The sequence below is a fragment of the Dermacentor variabilis genome, chromosome 3, assembly GCF_050947875.1.
Source record: "Dermacentor variabilis isolate Ectoservices chromosome 3, ASM5094787v1, whole genome shotgun sequence".
Lineage (NCBI taxonomy): Eukaryota > Metazoa > Arthropoda > Arachnida > Ixodida > Ixodidae > Dermacentor > Dermacentor variabilis.
The window spans coordinates 202,664,047-202,684,405 of NC_134570.1; the positions used below are offsets into that span (position 1 = coordinate 202,664,047).

Below are 20,359 nucleotides of genomic sequence, written 5' to 3' on the forward strand. Positions count from 1 at the left end.
GATCTACGTAGTTTCCTCGGCTTGGCGTCATATTTTCGTAGATTTATACGCAACTTCGCAGCAATAGCAGCTCCTCTACACAAGCTACTGGTTACCGGTGCCTCTTTCACGTGGATTAGCGACTGCGAGTCGGCTTTTCAAGCTCTTAGGCGGCATCTTACTTCCGGACCAGTGCTCCGCCACTTCGATAATCGAGCCCCCACCATACTCCATACTGACGCAAGCACACACTGTATTGGCGCAGTACTTCTGCAACGTAATACAGCCTCTAAAAAGCAAGTCATAGCATATGCCAGCCGAACACTTTCTCCAGCTGAGCGGAACTATACCATTACGGAGCAAGAGTGCGTGGCTATCGTTTGGTCGATTCAGAAATTTCGCCCATACCTTTACGGCCTCCACTTCACCATCGTCACCGACCATCATGCTCTGTGTTGGCTGTCATCAATGAAAAACATGTCAGGACACTTAGGACGCTGGATACTCCGCTTGCAGGAATATGACTTTACTATAACGTACAAGTCTGGAAAAAGTCATCATGATGGAGACGCATTGTCTCGCTGCCCACACTCGCTCACTCCCGGTAACGCACCGTCGTCTTCCCCACCAAGTCATTCCGATGCTACCTGCCTGCCTCACACCAGCTCTCGTTAACGCCCCTGAACCAAGGTACGCTTTCATCACGCTCTGATTTCGTCTCCCTTCAGCGGGCCGACTCCTACTGTCGAGCTCTCATGGATGGCCTTAGTTGGTTCGCCGAACCACCCAACAGCCGCTTCCGGCGCCAACTTCGACAATTCCGCCTTCAAGGGGGCGTGCTACACCGCTACGTTTACCACCGAACAGGTCACCGGTGGGTCCCAGTTCTACCTCGCTGCCTTCGCTTGCGGTTATTAGAGGCACTTCACGACGACTTATCGGCTGGCCACTTAGACTTCCACAAGACTTACGACCGCATAAAGACCCGCTGCTTCTGGCATGGCCTATCCACAACGGTGGCCAAATACATTGTCTCTTGCGCGTCATGTCAGCACCGCAAACGCTCGACATCTCCTCCTGCCGGTTTACTACAACCTCTCCCTTTCCCGGACGCACCTTTTGAATTTGTTGGTGTTGATTTATATGGTCCCTTGCCGTTGACACCCTCCGGTCACCGTTGGATTGTCACTTCGGTCGACCATTTAACAAGATATGCCGACACTGCCCCTCTGCGATCCGGCACCGCTTCTGAGGTCGCCGACTTTTTCTTGCGCTCCATCGTCTTGCGCCACGGGGCTCCTCGCGTTCTTCTGAGTGACCGTGGCAAGGCGTTCATTTCACTAGTTCTCGAGGAAGTTGTTCGGGCCACTAATACCGTCCACAAATCTACTTCTACCTATCATCCGCAAACCAATGGCCTTACTGAGCGCTTCCACCGTACGCTGTATGACATGATTTCCATGTACATCCGTCCTGACCACACTGACTGGGATAAAATTCTTCCTTTTGTGACATTCGCATATAATACTGCTATTCAACGGACTACCGGCTACAGCCCTTTGTTCCTTGTGTATGGACGATGTCCTTCCTCCATATTCGACAGAGAACTCTTTTTCGCACCTTCTTCGCCTAACGCGTCGCTTCCAGAAGATTTTGCGGCCAGAGTTGCACATTGACGTCAAATCACCCGGCAATGCACAGAAGCTACCCAAGCTGAGCGCAAGCGTTACTGCGAAAACAAACGCCGTGACCTACGTTTTCACCCTGGAGACCAAGTCCTGCTTTGGACTCCAGTCCGCACCCCAGGCATCTGTGAGAAGTTCCTTCCACGCTACATTGGCTCATACACCGCTGTGCAGCAAACATCTGCAGTGAACTATCTCGTCTGCCCAGTACACTCCGTCACTGACCGGCGCCGCCGGAATGCCGAAATTGTTCACGTCTCGCGGATGAAGCACTTCACTCCCCGTTTAGATAATCTCTAATCTGCTGCCAGGCTGGCCGCTTCCATAAAGGGGGGAAGTTAGTGTAAGCACTATTAACGTACTTCGTCGTTTTCATTTGTACATAGCCATCATCATCTTCCCTGTTCTTCTACTTCTTCGCGCGTGAGCTGGGGCGCTGCCCTTTTTGGAATACACAGCGGTGGACAACTTGATCGGTCTCGGTATTATAATATATATATATATATATATATATATATATATATATATATATATATATATATATATATATATATAGTGTTGAAGTGCGCCGAGACAAACAATTCTATATTACGAAGTCTGTTGGATTGCACGGACCTGAGCTCATTTGCTTGAAGCGGAATGAAAACCGCATTTCCCTGATGATAAACTGCCCGACTTACAAGTTCCTACAAGTGCTTTCAAATGCTACGGCGTTTGGAAATGATGTCATATTCGACTGCTCGTTTCGTTTCAGTCATAGGCAGCGCTGCAAAAAACGTTCAGGGTCTGTTGCAAGGAATGTTGAATTAATACCACGCTATATGACCTCCTGTACCACGCTGTTATGTTGCGCCGATGATGTATGCGTCATGGAGAGGTACGAGAGTTCACTGCAATAGAACATGGTTTAAGTATCGATTCTTTACTAGGACACTCAGCACAAGTCCAAAGTGCGCTTCTTAGCTTGATAATGAGTTTGTTTCATGTGATCTGTGTGTAACGATGCATCCGAATAAATGCCAGAATAGTGTCGTTAATATTAGTGTTTAAGTGCGGTGTGGTAGATAAAGGTCATGGCAAGATATGCCGTAATGTTTAAGAGGAAGCTTTAGCTCGGGCCCAACTCCGACGCGGCCTATTGAAATACATGTAAAACGCAAAAACGTTTTTATAAGGTAACCCCTGGACCGATTTTAATGAAATTTGTTGCATTTGAAAGAAAAAGTTGAATTCTAGTGACTGTTTGGAGCGAAATTTCTATTTAGGGCTTGAATTTTCTTGAAACAATTTTCAAATATTTGACCGTTTGAAAAAAATAGAAGCACAATTTTTAAGAATTGATAGCTCTGTATCAAAAACAGATATCGCGGTTCTGTGAACGGCATCCATTAGATCAGTGAAAGCGGACAAATTCGATATGTCATTTTACATATTACGTGAATTTGTTACGTTGTTTACAAGGGTTCTGCAAAAGCTGTATTTCCATGTTACTAAATTTTTTGAGATTCATGTGTAATATATCAATTTTGTCCGCTTTGGATGTACTATTAGATGCATTTCACAGAATCGTATTATCGTTTTTCTTTTAGGAGTTACAGAGTTGTAAACTTGACAGTTTGGTTTTTCGAAAATTTCGGATTTTCGCTAGTTTTTAATAAAAGATTGACGACCTAACTCAAAAATTCGAAACCAACGGTCACTAGACTTCAAGGTTTTCTTTTAAATGCAACAAACCTCGTCAAAATTAGTGCAGTGGTTGCCGAGAAAAACGAATTCTCTTTTTACATGTATTTAGATAGGAGCACCCGAGCTAAAGCTTCCTCTTAAAGAAATAAACAATCTAACCAGATGGGTCAACACTACCTGGGAAATAAATTACCACTATCAAAAAGCTTGTGTTGGTATAGGTGACCTAAATAACCAGCACAGGAACTGGGTACGTACAGAGTGCTTTCCGTTTTTTTCTTAATGACAACACTTTCACTGCCAAACTAAAACTTCAGACTAAGACGTTTCCACTGCTAGCCTGGCCATTTAAGAGAGTATTCTCACTACGGCATTCAAAACGGCGTATTTAATAGAATTCGTATTAGCAAACTACGTTGAGAAAGAAGCCCAATTTTTGAGACCGAAATAACGTGCTTCTGTAATTAGGAACAACTAAAGTTGTGTGTCTCGTGTGCAGCTCTCCGAGGACGTTGTGGAAGTTGAAGTGGGAAACCATGGACAAGATGCGTACTTGGCCGGACATAGAATTCAAGGGCGTGCTGTTTATCCAGCCTCTGGGTACATAGTAATGGCTTGGAAGTCCTTCGCGAAGCGCAGTGGCAAGTCTTTTGAAGAGGTTCCAGTGGTTCTAGAAGATGTGACCTTTCAAAGCGCCGTCATTTTGCCGAAAAGCGGTAAGTTAGCGGGCATTTGGGCTTGCACAACAAAAATGGTTACGAAGGTTTTGCGATAAGTAAGTCACACAGGTGAAGAGCCTCTCGAGGAAGAAAAAGTGAAGACCAATGGCGGCAAGGAACGCTCGGGCAGGAAAAAAAATTGCGCTCCAATCCATGCTGTGAAGGTTCTTGGCTAGCGAAGCTGGGGTATCACTGGCTCACGTAGACCAATGTGACGTAGCCTTGAACGCTTAAGCAATGCGCCAATTGAAGCGATTGACAGCAAGACAATTAAATGAACTGTACCTAAACAAAATGCAGTGTAAAAGCCATCCTATCTATGCGTGGCTAGCTTTGGGCAGGAACCGCTGTGTCCTACCTAGCCTAAGCGCGATGCTTTTGCGTATATTGACGTTGCTGTTCCCGTCGCCGCTCATTGTGTTCACGCTGCCATTCCGGAATCCTATCTATACGTGGCCTTCCCATAGCGCTATCACAGCGCAAATAAAATCAGTTGCTAGGCGGGTTCTTCTTTTACATATGAAAGCGCAGTGACGTCATTCTCTGCTTCGCATGCTACAGTTGCCGCTTTCCAAAAACTGCAGCTTACGCAACCCCCATCAACGCCGGAAAACACATGCGGCGAACGCTACGGGCTTCGCATTGTTCGAACGCACCTTATCGTCTACCATGTGGTTTCGGCACTTGTTTTGGGCTTTTCTTTATTGAAACAAATTCTGGGGTGTGTCTTGCATGTGATATTGCAATGGAGATAGGCACTTTCCGCTTCAATTTGTAGAAGGGTTTTCTGTCGACTACTCTGTGGACAGAGACAAATAAATCCCTGGATCTGAGTAATTATACAGCTTCGCTGTGAAAAGCGCTATAGTTGTCGCGTATAGGACCCTGTCCTATGGCTTTCTAGGCAGTTTTATAGAGTGCTTTCTGCTCGTTATTAGTTGTAGTGCGCAGATAGCGGTACTATTTATGCGAATATACGAAAATGGAGTTCTGTGAGAAACTGTTTGCTTAGCGCTCCTGGAGTAGCACGGCGTAGGAAACGGTGGTAAAAAATGAACAATTCATTCAGCCTAAATGTAAACAGAGGACATGTAGTGAATATATTGAGTGGACTTCGCTCGTTTTTGACGTGTCTTTTCTTTTAGGTAGCGTGAAGTTCCTGGTCAACATTATGCGCACATCGGGAGAGTTTGAGATCTCCGAAGGTGGAACGTTGGCGGCACGCGGCCGCATTCGCCCGGCCAGTAAGAACGACTTCGTAGCTGGCGCGCAGCCGCCGACAACTCAGAGCAGCGACGTGGCCTACGACCTGACCACCGACGACATCTACAAGGAGTTCCGACTGCGAGGTTACGAATACAGTGGTCTCTTCCAGGGCATCCTCAAGGCTAACATGAAGAGTGAGCATTGCAGCTTTAAATGTGTTATCATTAAATCTGTCAGCCATAATGCATGGCTGACAAATTTAGGACAATAAAATAAATATGCTTTATTTTTGTTTACCCGCCAATTATGTTACACTAAAGATCAAAAGAACGCTGGCTTCACACTGTTCTTTGTCCCGCTTTGTGCTGATATAATGTTTGATTACAGCATGGAGAAATCAGTAGCTTGTATGGAAAACAACCGAACACGCGGATGTTAACAAAATAAGACAAAGACAGCATTCGACAACGACGTTGCGCTCGTTCATGTCGTACATTTAGATAGCTGTTTTTCATTCAAGAAGACAAAAGCCACATTGACGCTCCTTTGATCAATTTAGCAACTGCACGAAAGTCCACGGCCAGAAACAGATCTGCGAGCAGGGAAGAAACCATAGAAATCATAGAAGGAATGGGTGATTGCAGCTCTTTCAAGTGTGTTGAGCATTGCTTTCTTTTCATGAAGAGCCCTCACAATAGTTACTCCAGAATACGTGGCAAATATATTTACATGCGCATACAAAGAGCTTGATTTCACACACGAGCTGGCAGAGCAAGCTAGGTTGCAGCTATTGGAAGTCTACATACAGCTCACCGATAGCAACACCTGCTGTACATACCAGTTGGGTGTAGAGAAACAACCCTTGAACTTTGATACGGCGTATGAACCAATTTACCATACAGTGAGAACAACATTATTAACTCAGGCTTTTGCGACCGCAAGAGAGCAACCTAAAAGCAGCAGCTATTGCTCAAGCCACGGTACGAACATTTCCTAACGCTAGTTGGTTTGGTACTTGTACCATGTATGGGCGTAGAAATGACCAAGTAAATTGAGCTTCGCGTCCTCTGGGTCCTGAAAGTTGCCTCATGTCACGCCACTGCGCGGAGAATGGCCACACAGACCACTTTTCTAAAGGAACCACCGTACTTTGCAGATTTTTTGACGTGCCGCGCTTATATTGAAAGAGTGAAGATAGTTCGTCAGTTCGCCTATTAATGTTGTGTGAAGACGGCGACCTCTCTTCCGAACGCTCAGCGCTCATGTAGATAACGGGCCTTAGTTTCGCCGCCCGATAAACAAGGGCTTCTCTTTGAGACATACGCCATAGCATACGACGCACTGAAATAGCAAATGCTCGGACGCACTGTAGACTGCAGCCGCTCGCCGCGACGCCACTGTGGCGTGCTCTCGCTTCTGTCTCTCCGTCTGTCCATGTCCGCGAAAAACACGTCAGTGGGTTACTGCAAAGGGCAAATAGGAGAAGCTGTACTATCAGGAACAATTTCGAGGCAACGATGCTGAGGGATTAGACATATTGTACCCGCCCAGTCGGGCTCACAAAGGGCGACAGCTCCCTGAAACGTATTCCTCAATGGGTGGAAAGGACATTCCCTGACTCTCCCCTATTGAGGTTTGCCCCGGCCGAGTGAGCACACAGCATTGCGAAAGAACGGTTTATCCTTTCGCGTGATGTTTGAGGTAATTATTTATATACTGAGTACGCTTAGAGCTCCAAATTTCACGCTTCGCATAAAAAGATTGAACCTGACTGACTAAAATCGACATTTAGTTACTTTGTATCATTAGCACTCAGAGCAATAGGCAGAAAGCATCCTTCTACCACCCCGAACTCCTGTAAAATCAGTCAACAGCCTTTTGGCAAAAAGTATTGTAGCTTCGATATTTTTTCTCGAGAGATCAAAATCTGTCATTGGAGGGGCTATGCAGAAAAAGTGGCTGCTCTTACGATCTTCTCAGTGGTTCAATGCTTCTTGCTTAGAGTGACTATATCACACAGTAAAATATCTTTGTCGATTTGGGCTTTTACGCAGCGAGCAGTGAAATCCATTGGCCGAATGGAATGTACAGAAACGCCAGGGATAGCACCTTGTCTCGGTCACATCTTATAGTGCCACTATCTGAGTGCTGGTATTTGTCATCAAATATACATTTTTCCCGCACAGAAAATAGTGTCACAAATTTCGTTTTACGAGAGGTGTTTACGGGTTAAGAAAAGCTGCGATGCTACGTTTCAGTCATCGAACAGCCTTACTCGCCCTTAGCATCGGTGAAAAGTGTATCTTTGGCGTCATTCAAGCATTTGCTTATTTCGCTCACGCGTTCTGGAAGAATACTTTCTGTACAAGTTCCTTGCGAATCACTGCCTCATGAAATATGTGTCAATAGTGTTATAGGATGGTACAGTGCCTGTGCAGAAAATGCTCCTCTCGATAGTGTTTTGTTTATTTTTGTGGCGCTATATGCTTTGATACTCTTTACGCACACCTTCTTGTTTCCCAGCTTGTGGTATTCTACGCCATTACTACACCATCTTCCTGATCTCCTAAAATGTTCTCTGCGCTTTCTACGTGCTCTTTTACAGATTTCTTGTGCATTAATGCTGTACGGTCATCGAATTCTCGTGCATAGCAATGGTCTCCGGTGAGACACATGTACTCATTCATTAGGAAGATGCTTCAGCGCACTGTAGTACACTTCGAGTCCTCTTTGGCATATCTGCCTACAACTTCAGCCTTTTAATCAACTAAAAATATTCCTCATAGAATATAGGATCGCCTTTTTTTTATGTTCCACGCAATGAGTGCGCATATATCGCGCGAAAGAAGGAAGCTTTTCTACAATTCTTCTTATTTCAGCGCAACCTAGCTTCAGATTCAGTTCTTGAAGTAGTACTTCCACAGAGAAAGCCTCTGTGAGAAATTCGAGTCAAGGTAAAAATGCTCAGAAATAACAAGGTTCGGGTGAGGTTTTCACACCGTCAACCCCTCTAACTGCTCGGCAGCTGTCTCTAACATTTCGTCAAAGCATTCTTTAGAAAATAGAAACAAAGATGCCCAATCTGAATTCCAGACACAAGTGCAACAAATTCCTCGAGAGAAGCGTAGACTACTAGCGACCATACTAAAGTTAAAGCGCTCTGTAAAGTTATCGAAAAGGAACGTCATATCGTAAAAAATATTACAAAATACGTTTATGTGAAAGACTTTTTAAGGTACACGTTCTGCCAGAGTCTCAATAAAAAAATAGTCATATACCTGCAATGAATACGTGACCAGAGAGGAGCTGAAAGTATAGGGTCCACCTGAAATTTCACTCCTCCTCCTCCTTGAATATTGTCTGTCTTTTATTTAATCAGCGGTAATGATGAACTACTTCCCGCTGCAGCATAGGCCGCCTGTAGGACATTTGCTTGGGCACTTTTTCAACAGAATCGTAAAGCCCAACCACACCAAACTCCTCCATGAGTACACCACTACCCCGACACCTGACTGCTACATCCTCGCTGTTTCCTTAAGTTAGCCACGTTATTACTTTTGTGCAAGACCATCGTAGTTACATAGTGAAACTTAATATAACCCCAATAATTAAATTAGTCGCATGTTTTCTTTAATTTGCCTAACTCATAAATGTAGCTGGTCACGTGGTGTAGATTTACCGGAACATAAGCTCGTAACTCCAATAAACCGACCTGGAAATCTACGAATCTCCTCTACTATCTTATAATCAATGCTCGCGTTATATGTATGCAAGATATCCCCTTGTCTTATTAAATTATCTTCCTAACCGCTTCAAGCGCTATGCAATTTCTGCTGCATTTTCTGTTTAGCTTTCAAAATTGGAGGACTTGAAAAAGCTATAACATTAATAATAAAAAACGGGCCAGCCAAGACGAGTAGTCACGGGATGGATGGATGGATGGAAAACTTTATTTGGTCCAGCAAGTAGTGATAATTAACCACTAAGCGGGCCGCTACCACGTCGGGACCGGAAGGCCAAGCCTCACGGCCACGTCGTGTGCCTGCGGGACAGCCCAGAATTGTTCATCCAGATCCGGGCTGCGAAGCGCAGCCTCCCACCTGGACGCATCCTTGATCGCCGAGTCTTTAATTGTTTTGCAAGACCAGAGCATGTCTTCGAGCGTGGCTAAAGCACCACAATCTTGGCAATAAGGCTCTGTTTACGTCTTCGGATAAAACATGTTCAGTCTCCGTGGGCAAGGATAAGTACCAGTCTGTAGTAAGCGTAATGTAAGTGCCTGAGCCCTGTTGAGTTTAGGATGCGGCAAACCGCAAACCCTACGATACTTCGTGATTTCATTGTATGTCACGGCAACAACTGCTATATCGCTGTTTCGTACTGAATGAGTATACCATTGCTGGGCGCAGGCTGTCCTTCCTTTTGACACTTTCTCCCCTTCGTTGACCTGTTTCAGAAGGACACGGAAAGCTTCAGTGGCACAGGAACTGGGTAACTTTTCTTGACACTATGCTCCAGATCAACCTCCTTCACAATGCAAAGAGAAATTGCAGGCTACCCATAAAGATCCAGTCATGTCGCATTGACCCGAATATCCATGCTGAAGTCGCTAAGGAAGGCCAAGATGGCGGTGAGTCTTCGGATAGGGATTCAAATTGTTCGTTAGAGCCATATGGACATGTAAGGGGAAATAAGGTGACATAGTAACCGTACTGATTAGGTGCTGTTTATGCTAAGTGCAAAAAACGTTTACACTACAGAATCCGCTCGTCTCCATTCAATATTCTTGCTCAGCAGAAAAAATATAAAGGAAATCACGATGGCACCTTGACAGATCTATGAGCACTCTCTGGTGGCACTATGGCATTCCAAAGGATTATCAGCTGGGTGTAACTGCGCAAATAAGGGTGACGGTCCCGGCGATGGCTGCCGACTTACTGTTTCAGTGCACTTGCTACATTTAACATGATGCTTTTTAGCGCAAAAACTGGAAAAAATAGCCTTTCGTTTCCTTTCGCCTCTGACTGTCTTCTTTTCTTTCGAGTTTTTGGGCTAAAAGCATGATGTTAAGTAAACATCAACTCGTCGAAGAAGAAGTGATCCGTTGCTTCCTCTTGTTGATACTCTGTTCACCTCCTAAACACATCAAAACGCTGTCTTCGCAATACTTTAGCGCCATAATTCCTGAGAGGTGAAATAGAAGTGTACTTAGCATAGCCATAAAAAGGATATTTCGGCCATCCTGAGATTTCTTCACAGCCCAAATCATTTCTTTAATTGAGGAGATAATCTTCACAAATAGTCATTGTAAGGCTTCGCTTGTGACAGACCTATAGCGACTGCTCGTAAAGCACAACAGCTTACTTCTAACGAGTTTCTACAGTAATCTCTCCCAAATGATGAAGCGATCTACTTCGTGATGATATTTTTGGTATCATCTCGTTCAGCACAATACTTCAACGTGTGTTTCATTTTTTAGCCAGATGATATTTTTCTAAGTATGTCGTTTTCACGGCGGGAGTACCGCCAAAGGCAGCGTTTGTAACTGTGCTTTCCACTACCGTCGGTTTTTTGTCTGCAGGTATGGATGCTACCTATGACCCCTACTACAATACTTATCGTTCTGGAGGGATTCATGTGCTAGGACTGAAGACTAATGTCGCTCCTCAACGCATTGAAGAGCAGGCGCCTGTTTTGAATGCTCATATATTCGTGCCGTATATAGACAACGACGATGCTAGACACAAAAGGGAAGCTTGCATTCAAGAATATGTTGACGACTGCAATTCCATTGCTCAGAGTATAATAAATGGCAGAAGAATAGACCCTAAAATAACCAGCAAAACCAGAAGCATTAATCCGGTTCTTCAGCGGATGCTGCCCTGCCACCTCACAGACACTGGCGAGAACCACGGATTATTGCGTGCTCTCGCCGCCGTTCAGAAAGAGGTCAATACTTCGACAACGTCACTTGAACCCATTATCCAGACTGCCGTGGCTACATACGAGGGACAGCTGGAACGTGACATCCTCATAACAAGCCTTCTTGAAGAGAACCCTCTTAGGCACCTTCTTGATGTGGTGGTTGAAAATACCAGTGCGAAGGAGATCCGCATTGTCGAGGTAGCGGCTGGAGTAGGTCATTGCCTCTTGGCTCCTCGTGTGTCATCACTGATGCATATGAGTAATTCATTGCTGAAGATCGACTATACGATTGCTTACCGATCTTCCGAATGTGTGAGACCGAAGGAAATCCCTGAAGGAACCAGGATAGTCATAATGGATCCTTTATCTGACGCAAATATTAGACTGCCTGGAGCTGACTTGATTGTGAGCTGCCTGCCCACTTGGAGTTCGTGCAGAGTCGAAACACTGGCGCAAAACCTCTCAATGCAGTGCAAAAACCAAGAATTTGTCCTTCTCGTCACACGCACCAGCATTACTGAGGCGGAACGTTTGCTGGCGTCGTGTGGAAAAGTTCAGCTGACCACGCACATGACCAAAAACGTGCAATCATTCTTCAGCCACAATGGGTTTTGTGTGGTAGGACTCAAGTCCAATAACGCTGCTACATTGCTCTTGCTAAGAAAAAAGATAATGGTTGAAGTAGCGAACATGGAGGCTGTAACGACTAGCAATACTAAGTTTGACTGGGTCCAACTGCTGTCGTCGAAAGCCTTGGAGCTCGAGTGCAAGCCTGCCGGACATAATCTATGGCTTCTTGGCGAATACCGCGGTATCAGTGGCGTGGTGGGCCTGACGAACTGTGTCCGTCTCGAAACTGGTGGAAAACGCATCAGGTATGCTCGTGAAGGAGGCTGCTACAGTTTCGTTTTTGGATTATAGTTATTAAAAGCCAGAAAAGTAGCATTGTGCTTGAAGAAAGTAGGCAACAGATTTTCTTTTTAGTGAGTCGGTTGTATGAATCATCTACTTGGTCTACGAGTATTATCGGAGCTCACTGTGTGAATGAAATAACTTGTAGAAACTTGACGTACTAATACTGTTTCTGACACGCCGTATTTTCCTCAGATGGAACTTTATACCTTGCAGTAAAAAGTTCCTCATAAAAGGTGCGCCTTAACAAACTGATTGGTCATTACGGGAACAGCAACTGTAAGTATAAGGAAAGGCCATGGGGTCAATTCAAGTTGCGCGAAACTACAGAGAAAGCGAAACTACACTAATTGATAAACACCAGTAGCTGCTAGAAAATAGCTATTCGCCTTTACTCAATTCAGTTAGGCAACAGCAGGAGGCATTTACAGAAAGGCCACCCTAGAAGGAGCAAGGTTTGTACTCTACACCTTTCGCTACAGGATACTCAAGGGTGCCGTAATATTTGATCACGTTACAGCGCCCGCCAATGAGCCCGTTCTGATCGCCGTTGACTTGATTATTTACAAAGACCACGATGGCCGCGGGCACGGCACAAAGCGCCTCTATTTCGCCCCCCCCCCCCCAGCGAGTAGTGAGTGGGTACACGATGCCGAACTTTAGTGAAAGCTTCAGAGCGTAGTTTACATAAACCTTTCATTTATCTGTTCCGTCTGCATTCCAGCCTTACCTTCTGCAAGTTTGCAGTCTGAAGGCGATGAATGTAGGCGGCCGATGTTTGCTTTTACATTCATATTCTCGTCTTCAGAGCGGCCGTCTTCACAGTGGAACCTATTACGCCCGTGCTCTTGTTGTCGTAGCTAACTGCACGGGCAACCACTTGGGGAGGGGGGGGGGGGAGGGTTATGACAATCTGTCCGTTTGCGACCTGATCCAACCACGGTAGTTTGTTCCCAACGCGTTGTTCTTGTCGCCAGCACTCTTCAGATAACCTAATCTTGTAAAAGCAATCTAATTACTTACAGAGCAGAATCAATGTGTTAACGTAGACAGTGACAAAAATGTTTCATGTGGTTAAGCGATCGCTCGCCTGCTGTTTAATTCTCGGCGCAAAAAAAAAAAATTCCCGACGCACCCTATTTCGTTCGTGTTTGACTTCGCTGGTATGGAAAGGGAAGTTGCTCGAGTAAGTCAGTCGCCCTTGTATGGGGCGACGTTGTGGTGACCTGTATGGTTATCGAAGTCCGACATTCCGTCCTCTTTTGTGCCAGTCGTGGCAGTAACGCTGTGTGGTTGTTGCAGGAGGTGTTATTTTCGAATTAATTGTCGACAATTAGCTACTAAGCACTAGTAGCTGAGCCTGTCGTGCTCGCCTTGTGGAAAGTGTGCGTGACGAAAGAAGGTCCACGCGGTCTTTCTTTCTGCGGCGTAGGCGGGTGATACTGGCACATAGCCTTATCACAGACCTTCAAGTGTCTGGCGCAGTTTTTGCAGTTCACAACACAGCACGCCTGCCTTCTGCTCTTCCACATATTAAATAAATTGTACCCAGCGATCCCCGGCCTCTCCGCAGAGTACTGCCGAACGGCCGGAGGCGGCTGATGCCTGTTGCTGCCGATTCACAATGCGTGCATAGGTAAATGTTATTTGCACATCACTTGAAACGGGAACTACGAAACAACAGACACAAGCATATAATGGTGGCGGCACGCAACTGTTGGCTCATGGTGCATGGTGTCCAGACTGTTCGGTTTGAAATGTCTATACAAAAGAGTGCCTAATAAAAGGAAAACGAGACATCCAACCAATCATAGCTATTGCTACGATTGGATAGATGTCTCGCTTTTCCTTTACTAATAGCTTCTCTCCGCCTTGTGGGTTTCCGCAGAAATATTACGTCAAAGTGGATGTCTCGCTTTTCTTTTATTAATAACTTCTCTCCACCTTGTGGGTTTCCGCAGAACTATTACGTCAAACTGTTGCGTAGCTTCGAGTTGTTGACAAACCCGACTTCGCCCTTTCATCTGCTAGCCGCCTGGTTAACTCAGATGGTAGATTGGCTGCCCCGGAAAGGCGGTGGTCCCGGGTGCGAGTCCCGGACCAGGACGAATTTTTCTTCAACTCCGAAGCTTCTCTTTCGTGGAACCCGTTTGAGTTTCCTTTCTAGCAATTGCTACGTTTGGATGGATGTCTCGTTTTCACTTTAATAATTACTTCTATCCACCTTGCGGGTTTCCGCGGAACTATTAAGTTAAACAAAAGAGTGCCATATGATATGGGACGATTCGCGGAAAAGAACCACTTGCTGGGAACGCTGAATTTTCGGTAGGTCGGCTGAACTAGTGTAAACAGACGCAGGCGTTCGCTTCAATTGCAATCTCGCTATTCCAAAGTATACAGTGCTCCTCTAAACGTACTCTGGTAAACCTGCTTCTAATCCGGAACTCAAAGCGTTACTACAATCAAAAAAAGGTTTAATGCAAAATGTTAACTGCATCGAGGCGACAGTCACACGTGCACCCGGCAGTCTACATACGGCGCTCCTTCGAAGTAACAACGCGCTGCGCTTTGCGGCGTGGTAGCAAATCAGCGGCGAACGTGGCAGAAAAGACCATTGCCCCAACAAGGACACGCGTTGCAGTCTTAGCGTCGGCAGCATCACCCTTTTTTCTTCGCAGAATATGAATTATCCACGCAATCTAGACAGTAGTCCATAACAATGTCCCCCTAATTACTACAGTGTTAATTTTTTTTCAGGTGCCTGTTTGATGCAAGCTGGAGCGAGTCAGAATATGCTGAATTCGGCCTCAACAACCTAACCGATCTTGATATCTTGGAGAAAGACCTGGCCATGAACGTCTACCGAGACGGACAATGGGGATCCTTTAGATATAGCGACGCAACTTTGCGTAAGTGCCTGTAGCTTACATCTTCCTAGTAATAGTTAACGTAGGCCGCGGCAGCCGCATTTCGATGGGGGCGAAATGCGAAAACACCCATGTTCTTAGATTTAGGTGGACGTTAAAGAAACCGAGGTGGTCGAAATTTCCGGAGTCCTCCACTACGGCGTGCCTCATAAGCAGCAAGTGGCTTTGGCACGATAAACCCCATAATTAAAAAAAATTGTGAACGTATACTGTAGCGACCCATATGAGTGGGAACACAGGAGCGCGTGTCAGATAGCGTCGAACTCTGCTATGGGTGATACGCGGTGACCGCCGTCGGAAACAAAGTGGAAAGGAGGACGCTGTTCTAATGACTCTTGGCACTCTCACCGTGCGTCTCCTTAAAGAAAGTGCGAAGGTTCGCATCGCCAGCGCACATTGATAAAGCTGTTTGATATTGCGATTACTAGTAACATTGTGCGCCGAAGCGTGGCCAATAGCAGCACTGTTTTGAAGCGTAAACATTCGATGGTTACTTCCCTGGGAAATCTGTCCGTCTGTGTGGAACGCGTCACACGATGCGCTCCATAAGATATACATCAAGTCCCATGTGGGTATACCTGAAAATACCTTCGGCTAACCGTAGTAACGGGTGCCTAGGAGCTGCGCTCTCAAAAACAGAAAATGATGACTGAAAAAAGAAATAACTCGCTCTAAGATACTGTTCACGTAACCGTCTTATCGGCTATCGGTGGCCTGTGAAATGCCGTCAGCAGCAGTTTTCGACAAACTCAGGCTCGGTGGAGGTGCCAACAGTTCGCGGAAGAGCGTTTCCCCTTTCCCGTCTCTTTTCGACTGCGCCGTCAGCGTATCGCTCTATCTCGATGTCAAGATTATTTACCACGCGTTCGCGTATTTCCGCTCATATTGCTCACGAGAGTACCTTAAAGAGCCACAGTAAGTCTCTTTGGCTATTGCACGATAAAGACTTGTGAATTGCATTAACAGCACAATCCCAAGAAAGGAAACGAATAGAATCACTTGTCTTAAATTCTTGCGTTTGTTTTTACATGCACCATTACGCGAAAATCCGGCGTCGTCAGCGATAACGAGCCACGGTACCGAAAATGGCCGACGACGCAGAGTAAGCACCTAAAAAAATTATCCGCCTGACGTCATATTTCTGAGAGAGGTTCCTGTAAACACAGCGAAAAAAAAACCCTTCAAACTGAAAATTTGGTATAATTACGTATGTGTGGGAATCGAACTCGGACTGTCTGAGTGTGAGATGAGTGCGCTTCCCTGAAGCCATTGCGCCGGAACGGCTGTAGTTGCTGCGTATAGTGCGGGCGTCATTACACACTTCACGTCGCAGCCATCTGGCTGACCGAAGGCGCAGCCTAGTGCGTCGTTGGGCACGTGACAGCACAGTGAATGGCGTGGAGGAGGCGCCACGTCATTAGCGTATGAAAGGAGTATGTAAAATGAAAGCATTTCACCAAAGGAACTATACTGGTTTCGCATTCTCGCACGTAAGCAGTCTTAGTGTCTCTGGCGAACTCTTTCATGCCACTTTTAAGCACAAAAACGCTGTGGAACTTCCAGAACACCAAATTATGTGCGATGATCATTTTAACGTGCAAATAATTCGAACACACAAAATCGCAACATCGCTGTATAACAACATTCGTATAGCGAAGAAATCAATGCTTACAGACGTAATTATTATTTTCGCGCTTAGATCATGCACAGCGGCACCTTCCATGCCTTAAACGTTATTTGGCTACACACTTAGTTTTTTTTTTCTCTTTCCTCTCTTTTGTGTTTCCGTCTACTAAGCGGTATATTATTTATTCATAGGCGCCGCATATGACACAAATGCCATAGTTTCGCTGCCCTAAAAACAAATTGCACATGTTCGGTCCATTCTGGGTAGTCAGTGACACTTTTCTCTGACCATTTGAACTGACGGCTTAACTCCTCTCACATGGTGTCAAGCCAGGGACACACAGTGATACACATTCCAGGACGCTATGTGAAACAGTCAGGAAATTTATTGCATTGCACGGGCGTTGCAAAGCAGGAAAGCTGACAAAAATAGAGTGTAGGCATTTCTTTATTTGAATAAACAAATCCAAGATTGCCTCGGGGCCATGATTCCTTTTAAGTTCCCCTAACCAAAGCGAAAGATGGGCTGAACGTCAGCATTTTAGCAGGTCAGTCCATGGCGGTGACTACAATGAAATGATAAGGGTTGTTGCAAGCGAGCATAATTGCAAGCGAGTATAATAGGGCGGAAATATGAGCCTCGTCAGTGACAGTGAATGTTTCCTACTCCCATGAGGCACAAAGTTCCAGCAGTATCCAGAGGGCAAAAAAAAAAAAAGAAATGAAGCTATGAAAGAGTTCGTGGTAATTTTTCCTGGAACAAACGCCTTATAATTACCCAGCTTTCGATTAATACGCCCAGTGGTCATCCTTTATACACGATAATTCTACTGTTTCTAAAGAAACCCTTATTGCAGTTAATTTCTCAGACACATTTCCGAATTTACTGCGCAAAGTAGTATATTTGACCGCTCCGGTGCCATTATCTGAGAAAAGTGTGTTCATGTCTCTGTCTGTCTGTCCCCTTACGTCCACCAAGTAACCCAATCTGTCTGATGCCTACCCAGGTGTCCCCATGACGACGTCGCGGTCGTTCCATCTTCGTAATTCAAGCTTTGGGATCTAACTATCGTCATGCCGTCGTCGTTGTGTTTTCTACGCCGACCAAGTGCCCGAAGTTATCTAATAGCTTGGGACACTCGTTGTCCCGATGCTGTCGTGTTCGTTGCATCATCGTCATTACACCTTTGTCAGCCGACTATTTTCATGCGATCTTTATCCGGCCATCGTCGTCGTACTAGCTCCGTTCATTCGTTGTCGTACCGCCATCGTGATGCCACCATGCTCGTTCCATTACGGTGTTCAACTCATCATCCAACTGTCCTCATACCGTCGTAGTCAGGCCATCATCGTGAGGCCATCGTCGTCAAGCCGTGATCGTCATACCATTACGATCACGCCCTCGTCGTCATTCCGTCGACGTCAATATTTCTTCCTCATTCTATTTTAATCATACCTTCCTCATTTAATCGTGAATATGCCGCTGTTGTCGACAAGTCGTCGTCAGGCAGTCACTGTTATACATGATTTTTCAGACTCTCGGCGTCATGCCGTCGTGGTCACGCCATCATCGTCACTCCAGCTTCGTGATCCGACTCTCGTCATGTCGTCCTCGTCACACCAGCTTCATCATACGTGATTCATGATACAGTCATCGTCCACTCATATACGCATCATCCCATTTTTTTCGTAACGTTGTCACGCAATCACCGTCATTGCGTCATCGTCATACAGTCATCGTCATACATTTGCTGTCATACCGTCGTCGCCATTCTAAACATTACATATGACTCTCGTCATGCCGTCGCCGTCAGCTGTCGCCGTCAAACAGTAGTCATCACACTGTTGTCGTGAAGTTGTCTTCGTCACGCTGTCGTGTTACCATCACCATTACTTCAGTAACGTCATGCCGCTGTCGTCACGGCATCGCCGTCATAGCGCTTTCGGTGACCTATTGCCATCATTAATTTTTGGTCCATGAATCGTTATCATGCTGGCGTCATTGAATCGCGATTATTCAGCTGTTGTAAAGCCATCGTCGTCAAACAGTTGCTATCGTACAGCCGATGTCATACCGTTCTGACAATGCCGTCGCGTCGTGCCACTGTCCTCATTGCAGCTCCATCTGGTTGTCGTCATATCGTCGTTGTTACGCCATCGTGGTCATAGACTCGTCGTCACCTCATTGTCCTCGTGTCGTCGCGCTCGCTATGTTGTCGTTACAGCGTCGTAATTATTTAGGATACGACATCTCATACTGTGTTATGCTGTCTTCATTTACCGGCTTTGTCACTCCATCGACGTCATTCATTATTCGTCATTCGGTCATCGTCAGTAGCTAGGCGTCCTACTGTGGTCATCGTGCCGCCATGCTCATGAGAGACCTTGGCAAGCCAGTGCCATTGCGAAGTGGGGCGATATCGGTGTATGTCACCATATGGCCGATGCAAGGAAGTCTCACAATCACCACTACATATGTTAAAGGGGTTGGGACACCAAATTTTGAGGCTATAAAAAGTATGTTTAGGCTGCTTTCGTATGCGAGGACACCCACAACGAGGTATTGGACGCTGCAAACATTTCAAAATAATTTTAATTCAGCTCTAAAAACTCATTAAAAGCTCCTTCTCGTAGTCGAGACCCATCGCTAGCGCGGCAGTTATGACGTCACAGCGGAGGAAAGAAAATATTGACGTCATGGCACACTAGCACAAAAACGTGACGTATGGTGAGTAATGATGAAATGCCGATTATGGAGCCTGCTGAGCCGAGCGACCGAGCATAGCCTCCACTATGACCGAGCTACAGGCATATAGAAATCCTTTCTTAATGCAAAGAAGGGGTAAGGCGTGCAGACACGGACACAGGAGAAAAGAAGTAGACAACACGAACGCCGCGCGGCGGTCCGCGAACGGCAAACTGCGTGCGGCGAGTTGCCGTGCCGGTAATGTGGACGGGCCTATACGCGTTCAGTGTAACACTAGCTGGCCGACTCTGAAAGGCACCAGTATATGCGGCGTTCGTGTTGTCCGCTTCTCTCCTCTTGTGTCCGTGTCTGAACGCAATTGCCCCTTAATTTGCATTATGAATCCTAACCAACTAGCTCAGCTTCCTGTCATCCTAAAAATCCTTTCTCTATGCTACAGGCTTCCAGAACACTGTAACCGAGCTAACCATGGCCCCAGGCCACGGAGCAAGAAACATTTAGGAGTGGAAACTCCGTTGTTTGCGGCGACCATAAAAAGTCACATGCCCGCGGAGCCGTTATCGTGCTGGCGGCGCCTAGCGGCCTGGAAAGAAATCACCGCCGTTGAGAGCACGCTGGAGCCGCCTGCCCTGGCGCTGCATTTTTTTTTTTCGCTGCGGCTTCTACGACGCGCCTCATGGCGCCACCACTGTATATGGCCCCGTCGGCACATATAACAATGGTGACCTTATCTGGTCGCCCGCGCTCGCTCGCGCTGACGGGAGTTACACCTCCGTGCCCCAGGCTAACCGACACATGCACAGCGCTGTCGCGGAGAGCTGTTGACGTAGCGTCTGCCAGTCGCAATGTTCGGCAGCTCGGAGCGGTCTCTCGTTCGCTCGGTCTTTCTCAATGTGAAGGCCCGTCCACGTTACCGGCACGGAAACTCGCCGCACGCCGTTCGCGGGCCCCATTGCGACGGTGGTTTTGCTCGCGAACGGCGAGATT

The 20,359-nt window shown here is 46.2% G+C and overlaps 1 protein-coding gene across 1 annotated transcript in view; it reads left to right on the plus strand.

The window, feature by feature from the left end:
* The window catches only part of LOC142576596 (fatty acid synthase-like), a 192,089-nt gene that overhangs the window by 114,292 nt on the left and 57,438 nt on the right, over positions 1–20,359 (plus strand). Inside the window, exons 12-16 of the mRNA XM_075686790.1 lie at positions 3,850–4,066; positions 5,215–5,469; positions 9,732–9,905; positions 10,857–12,075; positions 14,870–15,021. Coding sequence (XP_075542905.1) covers positions 3,850–4,066; positions 5,215–5,469; positions 9,732–9,905; positions 10,857–12,075; positions 14,870–15,021 — 2,017 coding nt within the window. The remainder of the gene's footprint in view (positions 1–3,849; positions 4,067–5,214; positions 5,470–9,731; positions 9,906–10,856; positions 12,076–14,869; positions 15,022–20,359) is intronic.